The sequence below is a fragment of the Hemibagrus wyckioides genome, linkage group LG07 (genome assembly GCF_019097595.1).
Source record: "Hemibagrus wyckioides isolate EC202008001 linkage group LG07, SWU_Hwy_1.0, whole genome shotgun sequence".
Taxonomy (NCBI): Eukaryota; Metazoa; Chordata; class Actinopteri; order Siluriformes; family Bagridae; genus Hemibagrus; species Hemibagrus wyckioides.
The window spans coordinates 29,824,785-29,838,578 of record NC_080716.1 but is presented as its reverse complement, the minus strand read 5'-3'; the positions used below and the strand labels follow the sequence as shown (position 1 = coordinate 29,838,578).

Here is a 13,794-nt window from a genome sequence, read left to right as displayed (position 1 = left end):
TAGTTTATCTAATTCTTTATTTTGTAGTTCACATGCTCGCAGTGTGTGTCTCGTGCGTGCAGCACATTATAACTTTTCTATCCTATAATAGGAGTATTCTAATGGAACAGTTTATTTATTTACATCCACCTTTCTGATACACCTGTACAGGTCAATAAACAAGCCAAGGTTGAGTTTGTACACTGGTATCAGGGGTCTTTATTATACCACACAAGGTTAAGGGCAGGGTTAGGTGCACTACAGGTGCTGCAGGTCCAGATACAACTCTGATCAGAGAAATAGCTGGGAAAATCCACAGTGGACTCCTTTTTACTCTTTTTAAATATTAAAATGGTAATTCACAGATCATGCTTTCTTTTTCTTCTTAAATTCAGATTTTATTTCTCACATACATAACCATACACAGTATGACAGTGAAATGTGAAATGAGATTGTAAGTCTATTCCTCATTATTTAACTAGAGAAGATTGCATAAAGAAATAAAAGTAAACTACAGCAGTACAAATAGTAGAGGTAGAATTAATACTGAGAAAACACAATATTGGTTCAGCACCATATTTCAGATAACAGTCAATAATCTTGTTTTTATATTTCATACATATGAAGTTTAACTTCCTTGGTGCATGTCCTAGCACTAAACACACTACTAGTCTTTACTTCCTCTCAGTGATCCTAGTTTTCATCTTGCATCTAGTCCTGTGTGAACCATTAGATACATTCTTTCAAAAAATATTTCTTCATTTTCACATTTTTAATAATGTTCTTCATTAACAGGATGTAAGCTTTATTGGAGATTACACACATAGTAACTTTCACCTCATGAGGAGGTTTACAGGCTTTAACTAAACAAATCCATTCAGAGCAGTGAGGGTGTCTATAAGATGCTGAGCAAATAACAGCAGGACATTAAAATGAAATCAAATTAATATTATTATAAAATACACACAAAACCATAAAAAAAATAAAAAATGAATTATAAAATTATATTTTCAGTAAATGCATCCTCTTTTTATAGATGAACTTTGCTCACTCCTCTATGACTGCATTCTCAATTCTGTCTTCATCAGTGTGAGCTGTTAAAGAAATTTAAAAAGGCATTTTTTCATTTCAAAGTTTATTCCAGGTGTTTATACCAGAAAAGAAACCAAACTGTATTTGATATTGTCCTAAACACAGTTTTATTGATTTTTTGTAATTATTATTTTAGAAGTGGATTTTTGCAATTAAAATGACAATATTGAGCCAAAAGCTTTCTAAAATGTTTTTTAATTAAAGTAATGATACTCATTATGTGAAGTATGGAGACGTACTGAAAGAGTTCTTACCTTGAGCTCTGTAACATATGAGCAGCAGAATGATGGTCACCAGCAGATAAGGAGAGACCGTCACCACACTACAGATCAGCATGAGCACTGAGAATGGAGCTTCTACACCTGATGGACCAGAAGCAGAATAAAATAATAATCATGGTTAATTCATGCTGAACTGTTTGTATGTTTTTGTTCAATCTGCAGTATAAAAAAATTCATTTATACCTGTGTGGACAAGTGTAGCATGCATATTGTACATGGACACTATAGTGTACATTATGGAAAGCTATTGAATTCAACACATTAATTCAAATTAAATGAATAATTACATAATTTGTTACATCTGACTGAGATCCAGCTTTTGGGTGACTCTCCTCTCTCTGGGTGTTTACAGTGGTAGAAACCTTCATCTGACTTTGAGACAGTTTGGATGATCATCTCTCCTGTAGTCTGGTTCTGGAGAACTGATCCATCTTTATAGAAATCAGCTTGGAGGTTTGAGGGATTTGGGTTGTGATATAAACAGTGTAGAGTCAGAGGATGTCCCTCAGTCACAGGATGGACAGGACTCTCCAGGATCACATCACCATCTAGAACACAGAAAATCACAAACAAGGAAATCCACACACTTAAAACTCTCTAAACCTGTGGAGTCTGCAGGTATTTAATTCAAGTCTGCAGAAAACTGCCTACACTAGCTCATGAGAAAACATTTAATGGAATTATGGATTCATCAGTACAGATATATATGAATACTGAATATTGATTCAATTCCATGATCATTTACTGGTACCAGTAAAACTAATATCTACTACTAGCATACATCTATTCATACTCAGAATTTTTTTTTTCCCTTTAACATTAAACACACTACATGAAGACTCACCATGCACTGTGATGTTGACAGGATTACTGTTTTCTCCAGATTCAGACTCACACCAGTAAACTCCAGTGTAGGATGTGGAGAGGAAGCTGATGTTACATGTAGATCCTGTAACTGATCCCCAGTGTGAACAATCTAACACTCTCTCACTGTGTGTGTATCGTCTCACTGTCCATCCAGTAGAGTTACTCTGGTCCTCACAGCTCAGTGAGAGAGAGTCATTAGTAAAGTGTTGAGTTTTGCTGGGATTGATGATCAGAGAGACTGGAGGAGATTCACCTTAAACACAGAAAAGAGCCATGTAAATATAAGACAAAAGAGGAAACATGCAATATAATAATATAAATATAATAAATTTTTGTTTTCTGTATGTTACCAAGAAAAAATAGCCAATGACAAGGGGTGGAGACATCAGAAAAAATACAGGGGAACACGAAGAACGTCCTAAAAATAATCCTCTACCAGCACTGAGGACTATTTAACTGATGTATACATAAAATAAATGCTGCATTAATCTGATGTTACATTTATACTTTTATATTCTACACTTCAACACAACAGTTAATTTTCCTCACCAGTGATCCATAGTGGCTGTGGATTGCTGTACTGTGAGTGAAGGGCTGGTTCTCCTCTCTCTCCTCTGCACATATAAACTCCTGTGTGATTAAGAGCAGCAGGACTGAGAGTGTAGTTGCCTCCAGATCCTCTGCTGCTGTCTGAGAGGAGCTCCACATACACGCTATAACCACCATTATTATTTATTCCAGTTAAGCCGTCTCTGTAGGGAACAACTGTGTACCAGCTGAATGTCCAGTCTGTAGAGGAGTCTGTAACCTCACAGCTTAGAGTCACTGAGTCTCCTTCAGTCAGCCAGCTCTGTGGAGATACACTCAGTACTGCCTGTGGTCTCTCTGTTGCACAGGAAATACAAACAAGAGTTTAAAAGAGAAATCCTCACACACTCACCTGATGCATTCAGTGTAACTATAATCTATCAGCAGTCATTGTATCTTACAGAAACACTGTACAATTTTACACAGCTCTGTTTAACTACAAAAGACCAACTAAGTTAACTATGTCAAATGTTATCTCCGAAGTTCGTCTTGTGTACCTGAGTAGCTATCCCATCCAGTTTCCTGCGTCTGTCATTTCAGTTTTGACCCTGCCCCATTTTTGTTCTTCACTAAAATTTGCTTCATGTTTTTGTTATCTGCCCATTGGTTCTGAATTATTGGAACTGTTCATATTCAGATTGGGATGCTGTTTAACCCTTGCACACATCATGTGTGGATTTGTCGTGTACGTCAGGGAGTTCACAGTGGTTACTGTGTGCAAACAATTGTTAATTTGCCCTATCCTGCTTTCTCTGCTACACTCTGAGTTTTTCTAAGACTGTATTTACTGTTTGCCCACCATTGTTTTTCTGTGTAGTTGCATCTCTCAGACTATATTTTCTTTGTTTGATCTGTTTTGCTCATTAAAGATTTTAAATACTACCATATGGCCAGACAGACCTAATGAATGGCCATAGTTTGCATGCACTATTGAGCACACTGTCGTGGACCACTGCTGCAGATGAACACATTGCTTCCGGGATTTAACCAGCGCCGCTCAGGATTTGGTCCACCATATGAACCAGCTTAGCCTTCAGTTTGCACCCTGAACGCATGCTCCACTAGCTGTGTGGGAAGTACTATGAAGGATGAACTGATCTTCATATCCAATAGCATAATTATGAGAGCCTAGCAAAGTCAAGTTGGTGACCCAGACCCCAGAGCACCACCCAGATGCTGCCTAATCCTGCATCCTTACCAGAGACACTGGATCCCATGCAGATCTGCTGCCAGCTTACTTCGGCTGCTTGGGGCATATCATTCAGTGTAAATGGAATGCTTGTCCATGTGTTCAGTTGTGTTAAAGTCAACTGGCAGCAAAGAGACGTGTTTAGCATGAGCTCCGATTTCTGTGTATTTCTTTTGTTATGCAAGTGAAAACATAACAGAACTGGCATCAGCATTAAAGGAACCCATCGTAAAGCAGATTACTGCAATAGGAAGTGTTGGTATCGCATTTGTCTCAGAAACATACAACAAAAAGGGCTGTAACACATGGTGGATTACATGAGTAGGACTTGTGAGTAAACTACGTCATAGCTGTGCAAGGGAGATATTCGTTGTTTCATGAATACTACAGGTGATACAAAAAGCATTTTTGGCTGTGTCGGGCAAATAGATGCTTTTGATAGCATGGTGGAGGAGTGGGCAACTAAAAATAATTTCATGCAAGGACTATATGGACCATTTTATTAAACTGAAATTGAGGCACACTTCTGTAAAGTTAAAGACCTACACAGGAGAGAAAATTGCACCAATGGGAAAAATTAAAGTCCCATTTCCAAGGTGCTCAAACCTGCTCATTGGTGTGTTCACAAGCCATAGAATAAAAGGATCACAAAGAATTACAATTTAATTAAGCAATATTTTTCAATATTCCTTCTAACAAATTAAAAAATCATGACATACCTCTCACTGTAATCTTGACAGGATCACTGTATTCTGTGGAGTAGAAGTAGTAATAGTAGTACTTTGTGGAGTCAGAATTTCTCCTGCCAGCGCAACACTTGTACTCTGTTTCTTCTGAAATATTGACTGTCACTTTAAGTGTGTTTGTTTGTTCACTGTTCAGATTCCATAACCACTGATTATTTCTGTACCAGCGAAACTCCCATCCAGTCCCCTGCTGCTGCTCACAGCTCAGAGTGACGGTGTCTCCAGTGTAGACGGAGCTCTGAGGATTCACTCTCACAGTCGGTTTGGGTTTTGCTGTTGGTATGAAATGATGAAGGAGTCAGAGCTGCTTTTCACTTTACAACATAAGCAGTAGATTCACTGTGTCTAACAGATGCTTTGTGTCTAAAACAATCATTTATATTTAACATTTGATACCAGATGTTACAGTTGTATGTTTTCTTGCACAGCTGGTATTCAGTATATTTTTTATGTAACAAAATTCCTAATTGGATTGAAGTGTAGAAACACTGTATTTACTGATTTTAGATTGTTATTTCCTGCACAAATCCTGCATCACCATCTGAATATATATGCATTTTCTTAAAAATTAGCAAAAACATGACTTCATACAGTAATGCCATGACAGAGGACTTTCTCATTTACCTTAAAGACAGCGGAGAGTTTGTTATTTATCTTCCTTTAGAGGGTCATTTCACATGTCAGTTCAAATATTTGAAAGTTTATCGTTTAATCCAACTTTTGGCTCTTTTAAAAGTAATTCTATAAATATGCTAGTTAATGTATATACACTCATCAGCATAACATTCTGAGCACAAGTAAATAACACTGAGCATCGCTTGCCTGGAGAACACCAGGATGCACTATGGGAGGAAGGCAAGCTGGCGGAGGCAGTGTCAATGTTCTGCTGGGAAACCTTGGGTTCTGCCATCCATGTGGATGTTACTTTGACACGTACCACCTTCTTAAGCAGTGTTACAGACCATGTACACCCTTTCATAGAAACGGTATTGCCTGATGGCTGTGGCCTCTTTCAGCAGGATAATGCGCTGTGCCACAAAGCAATAATGGTTCACGAATGGTTCGATGAACACAAGAACAAGTTTAAATTGTTGACTTGGCCTCCAAATTCCCCAGATGTCAATCCAATCCACCATCTGTGGGATGTGCTGGACAAACAAGTCCGATCCATGGAGGCCGCACCTCGCAACTTACAGAACTTAAAGGATCTGCTGCTAACATCTTGGTGCCAGATACCACAGCACACCTTCAGAGATCTAGTGGAGTCCATGATTCAAAGTGTCAGGGCTGTTTTGGCAGAAAAAGGTGTCCAGGATGCAGTTGCTCAAAATGTTATGCCTGATCGGTATATGTGAGACAGATTAGACAAATTCATTAAAGGTTTCTATAACTGGATTCCAGTAAATAGTGAAACATGATAAAACATCAGATTTTGATAAAGAAATTATTTTGTCAGTAATGTGCTTTGACATTTCTAATAAGTTACTGTCTAATCTTGCCTTGTTGTGTTCTGAGCCACATTATCAAACACAGAGGTAAAAAAAAAAAAGGTCTAAACACATACAGAACATCTCTAGCTAAGTCTGCTTTTCTAAGGATTTGTTACTAATTTTGGACAGCTACATAGAAACAGACATGTCTAATCAATTCAGTTTGTAATCAGATCAAAATGTCTGCAATGCTCATGTGTATCACATCATAATTAAAACAAAGAGGAGTGCTTACATATTTTATACAGATGAGAGCAGACAAAGTTATAAAATATTTTAAGACATTAGAAACTAGAAATATAGCCAAAAGATCAAAAGTGAATCAAGGATCATTTCCACAGCGGTGTCGTGTGAAAGATAAGATAAGAAAGGTAAAAAGAAGATAATGAGGCATTTAAATGCTGTTAGGAATTTCTGCCTCGGGTGATGAGACAGAGACTGATGTGGATGATGCTGATCATCAAAATCTCTCAATATTACAAAATTCTCAGATAAAACCTTATAATTCCAATGTCTCAAAGTATCTTCTAATAAATCAGATAATGGCAGAGACAAGACAAGGTGAGATTTACTGAGCTTTCTTTCTTAATGTTCACTGTGTTCTGACTGACTCACCACAATTATACTGCAAACTTAATATAAAACCCAGATGTTACTAAAAAACATATGATGATTTTTGCACTGAAAAATAAAAAATAATGTTAACATATTAAATAAGAAATAAAAACACACACAGACTCACCTGATACAGTCAGTGTAACAGCATCACTGATCTCTGAGCTCTGAGAGTCTCTCCCCTTTATACTGCAGGTGTAGGTACCACTGTCAGAGTCTTCAACATGCCAGATTATGAACTCCTGTGTTGTGTTGTCTGTGTAGGTTCTCTTACTTTCCTCTATATAGAGTCCGTAATTATTTCTCTTCCAGCTGTAAGTCCACTGAATGTTTCCTCCTCCCTGTATGCCACATCTAAGCATAACACTCTCTCCAATGAACACATGTGTATCGGGAATTATGGACACCACAGCTTTAGGACTCCCTATAAAACATTCTGTTGTTAATAAATCTTATATAAAGTCATTCTCAAGTCTACACTACTATGTAGCATCTCCAGGTCGGCTCACTTGCTCATGGGGTCCGTTGCATCCTTCTCAAAAACTCAATTAACTATTACACAGCTCACAACTGAGCTATCACTACTTATAGTCATTTCATTATACCTCAACCAACATGCTGCAACTCATGGGAGCCAGGCTCCAGGATGTCTGATGGCTCTGGATAACCAATGACCCCCCCCCAACGAGACTGGAGACAAAGGAGGAATCCTGCCTCCATGAATGTTGGAGTTCTGCAGACCATCAGTACTGATAGCCCAGCCTCACACCCCTGGAACCTCCCATCAACTTGTGACCTTAACATGCAAATCACCCTGCACCTAGCAGTTTTACTGCCGTTAAAAGTCAACAAGAATTCCCTAATCTAAACCAAATCAATGCCTTGACCGGGGGATGACCAAAGTTCTGACTGAAGACACACACACACCCACACACCCACACCCAAAGCATCTGGAAATGCTCATCCTGACCCCCACACGCAGACACATAAGGAGAGTTCCTTGATTCAAGTTTCAATAAAACAATAGTAAAACCCTACCTGACCCATGCCTAACACACCTGTTTATGTATTCCCCTTTTGCCTTTATATTTTTATGGTTGTATTACCACTCATGACCTGTTGTTCTGTGTTTTCATGAAATAGAACATGTTTTATAAGATAAGAATGTATGTTTTAATTGCCTATACCCAGTTTCCTTTCCTCTCATACTGTTTCTTTCGTGTCTACTATCAAAATGATCCACTTTTACTTTTATAAGCAATAGTGTATGCCATGTGGTCATCCAAGTACATAATATGAGCCTACGATACTTTAATTGAAACTTTATCCATTCCTGACTTCACCATAAAGTATGCAAATGAGTGACCGAGCAGAGACAAAGAAACTTTTCCCTCCAAAAGTTTCAGGTATTGGATTGGTCACTCTGAAAAACTGGGCGCGACCAAGGGATCAATAAAAACCCTAAGCACCCATCTATCAAAGCTATTTTAGCCCGGCTTTTTGCTCAGCTTTTTGCTCTGCTCAGCTCGGCTTGGCTCCACGGGGGCCAACCCCCTCTCCGCTCTGCGGTCGGGGGGGTCCCCGTGGGCCTTTTCTTCCCAGCACAATCTCTTCTATCGTCGCCCGACTCGACTCCGATCTTTCTTTGGGACAAGACTTTCACTTTCTTCTGAGACTTTGCCGGCAGTTTCAGTCGAAGAACTTTGTTTGCACCACCAAAACCTTTTTCGTTCCAGCAGAATCTCTTGCTCACTCCGAGGACTTCGAATCTCCGAACCTCCTTGATCCACTACATCAGGACTCTTATCAACGAACCAATGAAAGTAAAAGTTACTAATTATTTTAGATCCGCAATGCTAAGTTGAAGCCCCTTTATTAAGGTGAATCCTAATTACCTTGACGATTCTCACACATGGTAACCAAAACTCAATCTGAAACTTGCCATATTTGATCTCTTCTCTGTTTCCTTATCTCCTTCAAACTCTCTCTCTCGTTCTGGTTTCCTCAGTATTCCCTTCCTTACTCTCCATCTCTCTTTACCTCCTTATTCTCTCTCTGTAGGCCTTATTCTGTCTTTTATGTATGTGTGTCGTAGTTAGTATGTGTTGTGTGTTTCTGTTTTATTAAATGCATTTTATTCACGAGTGATTGTCTCTGTGCTTTGCTCACAAGACGCGATGTAAAATTAAAACAAAACCGAAACCTAAAACTAAAACATGGCCAATACGTGGACATGGCAAAAACCTAGACATCACAAGACATGGAACATACTGCGCTCAACAATAAGTGATGCACACATGAACACAAGGATCCCTATTTATAGGGCTAAAAATTATGGCTTAATGGGAAACAGGTGTGACAATAGGCATTAGAACAATAGGCAGGGCATAGCACAAAAAACACACACGAAAAAGCAGGCTTCCGAGATTCACCTGCCAGCGCCCTCGCCAGGTCTGGCAGGGAACTGTCCAGCTGTTCCTGACAACCAGGAACAAATTAACAAATTTTACACAAACTTCTCAGCTCCAAAACAAATCAAATCTGCAGACAATATAAAGGATAAACTATATATAAATCACCTTGAACCTGGGTCACTGGTATAAGTGAAATCAGCACTAAAAAGGGAACAGAAACAGAACATGATGAAAATATGGAAAATATTCAGTCTATTAATGACAACAGCACATTTTAGGCACCCATACCCCACAAGATTAAATGTTATTCAGGAAATCTAAACTACCATCTGTAAGAAATACATTTAACTTCTCTAAATAATAAATAAACAAAAGCTACAAAAGCTTTATACTGTACAAAGGTCAATGTTGTGCTCATAAGGTGTTTGTCTCACTTTATTGCACAAAGAAAAAAAAAGGCAAATATAAATGTCCAATTGAACAGGAATATTAGGGAGTAAAGTGACGGTGCAGTGTACACACAAAGATGCAGAGTAGTGCAGAGTATGCAGAGTAGTGCAATTATTGCGTGTGCGACAATCAGCTGAGGTAGAATGTCATGTCATGTGGGGGTAAGTCCATAAAGTCCAGGTTCTAGGTGTTCTGGTTGAGGGCCCGAATGGCCTGAGGGAAGGAACGGGAACGTTAGAAAGAGAGAAGAATCCATTGTTGGGATTGCTGAGGTCCTTCATTAGCTTCCTGGCCTTGGTCCAGCACCACTGTATATAGTGTCTAGATCAGGAAGCTCGGTACGGATGGTACGCTTGGCTGATCACACCACCCTCTGAAGAGCTTCCCTGTCCTGCTTGGTGCTGTTTCCAAACCAGGCTGTGATACTTCCCGTCAGGATGCTCTTGATGGTGCAGGTGTAGAATGTCTTTAGTATCTTTGAGGGCAGTTTAAAGTCCTTTAGGCGTCTGAGATGATAAAGACACTGCCGGGCCTTCTTCACCAGGGTTTTAACATGACAGGACCATGTCAGGTCCTGCATGATGTAAACACCTAGGTACCGGAATCTGTCCACTCTCTTCACTGGGGTCCCGTTGATAGTGAGGGGCTGGTAATTCCTCTCCTGCTTGGTGCTAAAGTCCACTATCAGCTCCTTAGTCTTGCTGACGTTCAGGAGGAGATTGTTGACCTGGCACCATGCCACGATGTTGGTGGAGCTGGAAGTGGCCACACAGTCATAGGTGTACAGTGAGTACAGCAGGGGGCTCAGAACACAACCCTGGGGGGCTCCAGTGCTGAAGGTGTGTAAGGGTGAGACATGGGTGCCCAACCATACTGCCTGAGGTCTGTCTTGCAGGAAGCTGGAGATCCATCGACACAGGGATGGGCTAAGGCCCAGGATCTCCAACTAGTAGTGAGTATGGAGGGAATTATGGTGTTAAACACTGAACTGTAGTCAACAAACAGCATTTTGACATAATTCCCCTTCCTGCTGTCCAGATGGCTCAGGGCTATATGAGGAGGTGTGCGATGGCGTCCTCAGTAGAACGGTTATCATATTAATAACATTTCTTCTCTTACAGTGAACAACAAAAGATGGAGAAGTGAAAGCCAAGAGCTGTGCTTGTGGTTGAAAATAAAAAAAATCTTCAGTCCAATCTGGCAACCCTGTTCACAAGCCAAAAATCTCCGGTTTCACTGTCTACACAACAACACTGCAACCGGAGTTTTTAAAAAACTTCACCCTGGCAGGAGTTTTCAAAAATGTTCGGTTTCAGTGACCTGATGCTGCGTTTACGTGTGGACGAATGGCCAAACCGCATAAAAAAAGCTGCGGTTTTAAAAATGCCCGCGTTCGTGTGGACAGGGCCTAAGTAGAGGTGCTGCTGGGATTTCTTGCTAATTGAGCTGGTGTTGAGTGACCAGGTGAAGTACTCTGCCAGATGAACACCAAAGAATTTGATGATGCGGTTGGAGCTGTGCATTTCTGCACAGTTGTGAGTCAGCAGAGTGAACAGCAGTGGACTGAGCATGCAGCCCTGAGAAGCTCCAGTGCTCACTGTGGTGGTGCTGGAGATGCTGTTCCTGATCTGGACTGACTTGAGGTCTCCCACTCAGGAAATCCAGGATCCAGTTGTAGAGGGAGGTGTTCAGGCCCAGCAGGCTCAGCTTCTCAATCAGGTGTTTATGGCTTTTCCTGATAAGAGGCTCAAAGTTACAACCTATTGTAAAATGCAGCATATGTCAGACACACTGTGAGCCGAAATGCATCTCAGAATGGACAAAACATGGACCTTTGGATAAACCACAACAGCAGAAGGTCACTCCTGTCAGACAAGAAAAGGAATTCAAGCCCAGACTGGACACCAGCTCACCCAAACTGACCATTTTAAAACTGGACATCTGGTCTAATGCATCTTGATTTTTACTGCATGATGCATATGGTAGCCACAGAATTTGGCATCAACAACTTAAATGCATGCAACAAGCAAATATTCACAGCTTCACACCTCCTCCCCTTCTTCACTGCTGAACACACAGCACTGAATTAAAAAAAGACAACACGAGCTAAACCACAACTGCCACCTTGTCTTGTTCTCACATCTCTAAAACTGTCACTGCTCTGTGTGTATCAGTGTACAAGACTAATGAGAAGAGTTTATTTCTGTAGATTTGACACAAATAAGTAAATAATATTAGACAAATTTAATGTTAGTGTTTATTAGAATGAATATTGCACTGAGATGCTTCACAGTAAAGACCATAATAGTAACAATAATGATACTGTGGTTATAAAGTATTTTCTCTGTTTGAAGTTTCACATTTCTTCCTGAATCTTACACAGTCATTGCTCTGTGCGTGAAGGACTAATGAGACATGTTTGTTTCTACATAATTATTGCTCTTATTTTTAACATGGAAATACAACTTAGTAATAATTAGTTTAAAAAAGTGTTGTGCATTAGTTTGGTATTAGTGTGTATTAGAGTGAACATGTTTCCCTGTACAGACCAAAATAGTAACAAAAACTGAAATATAAGTTATGTCATTTTCTCAGTAAGTCTTGTTGTTTTGTAAAAAAAAAAAAAAAAACTTTCTGTAAACAGAAAACACCACCAGAAGATGACCCTCATGTACAAATTCCAATTTAACCCTGTGTTTTAATCTTGCTCTACTTGTACTCTTACCTGTTGAACTATCATAGTTACTGAGAGTAGATACACATGAAACTAAACCCTTCTCATAACAGATATGGAGACACTGATCCACCTGAGCAGTCATGCTGAAGTACACACAATGTCCTAATCACACAATAAGATCATCACTCAGGACATTCAGACTGCAGATGAACAACTTTATACCCCACCACTCACTCTAATGAAGACACAAAGAGAACATTTACTCACAGAGCATCACAGAGAGTGGACTGAGCTCCATCCTGTCCCTCTAATGACTGACTGACTGACAGAGCAGAGGTGTGTGTTAAAGTCTTTCCACTTTACCACTTCCTGTCTTCTAACAAAGAGAGAGAGAGGGGGGGGGGAGACCCACCACAATGTCTGACTATAACCCCTCTTGTATGTAGATATCCAGTTCAATGTTCAAACATCTGGATCTGAGTTTTTGGATGTCCGAGGATGTGTAAGACAGGGGCAGGAATTTAACATATAAACGTTCAATTTAGGTCAGACGCTGTGTTGTGTGGTTGCCTGTTAGAACATAATGTTCAAATGGTCTAAATTCTTTGGACTAATTGTTTGATGCTTTGGCAATTGTTTTTGAAATTTTCATAAACTGAACTAAAGGTAATCATAACTAGGAAAAAAATTCTGCAGGTCAAAGAGTTTGTCCAAGTGGTATTGCCATACCTAGCTGTCCAAAAATGTTCGCGCATGTGCAGTTCAGATCAGGCAGCTGTTACCATGCTCGAGTCTCCTGCTTGTAGTCCATGTGATGTTCTGCTCTTGTCAGGACCGTGTTACAGCAAGACAAAAGTCACAACTCATCCAGATAGTTGAAGACACTTAAGGTAAGATCAACTAAGTTCCGATTATAAATGTACTTAGTGTTAGCTTTATATTGTAGACTTCTGGAAGAAAGTATGTCCGGGGGCGGGGCTAGGGGGAAACATCCCCAAACAGAGTTGGACACAACACCGGCATTACTTTTGAAAACTGCCACAGCAGAAGAAAATCCTCACAACTGTAACGTTAGCAGAAGAGACTGAACAAGCTTTGTCTAAATAACTAAGCGCTAGGCAACTAACACGTCGAGCTAGCATTAGGGCTAATGTTAGCTAGCTACAAATGTCGGTGCTATGTTAGCTAGCTAGCAAGTTAGCCGTCCTACATGACGGTCATGTTAAATCAAGCAGAAACGAGCTAACGGCACCGTTACAGTTGGGAATATTTTCTTCTGCTATGGCAGTTTTCTAAAGTAATGCCCGGTTAGCTCCTAACGCTAACTCTGACTGAAACCAGCGTTTAGCTAACGGTAGCTAGTTACCATGATGGGACAAAGCTAGCTGTTGGATAGATGTGTATCT

General features: G+C 39.9%; 1 protein-coding gene across 1 annotated transcript in view; it reads right to left on the bottom strand.

Moving 5' to 3' along the window:
- The window catches only part of LOC131356301 (Fc receptor-like protein 5), a 130,412-nt gene extending 117,726 nt beyond the window's left edge, over window positions 1-12,686 (bottom strand). The window contains exons 1-6 of the mRNA XM_058395202.1: window positions 12,656-12,686; window positions 9,427-9,462; window positions 6,975-7,271; window positions 2,769-3,104; window positions 2,197-2,472; window positions 1,652-1,900 (exon numbers count right to left, since the gene is read on the bottom strand). Coding sequence (XP_058251185.1) covers window positions 1,652-1,900; window positions 2,197-2,472; window positions 2,769-3,104; window positions 6,975-7,271; window positions 9,427-9,462; window positions 12,656-12,686 — 1,225 coding nt within the window. The remainder of the gene's footprint in view (window positions 1-1,651; window positions 1,901-2,196; window positions 2,473-2,768; window positions 3,105-6,974; window positions 7,272-9,426; window positions 9,463-12,655) is intronic.
- Window positions 12,687-13,794: the final 1,108 nt, after the last annotated feature.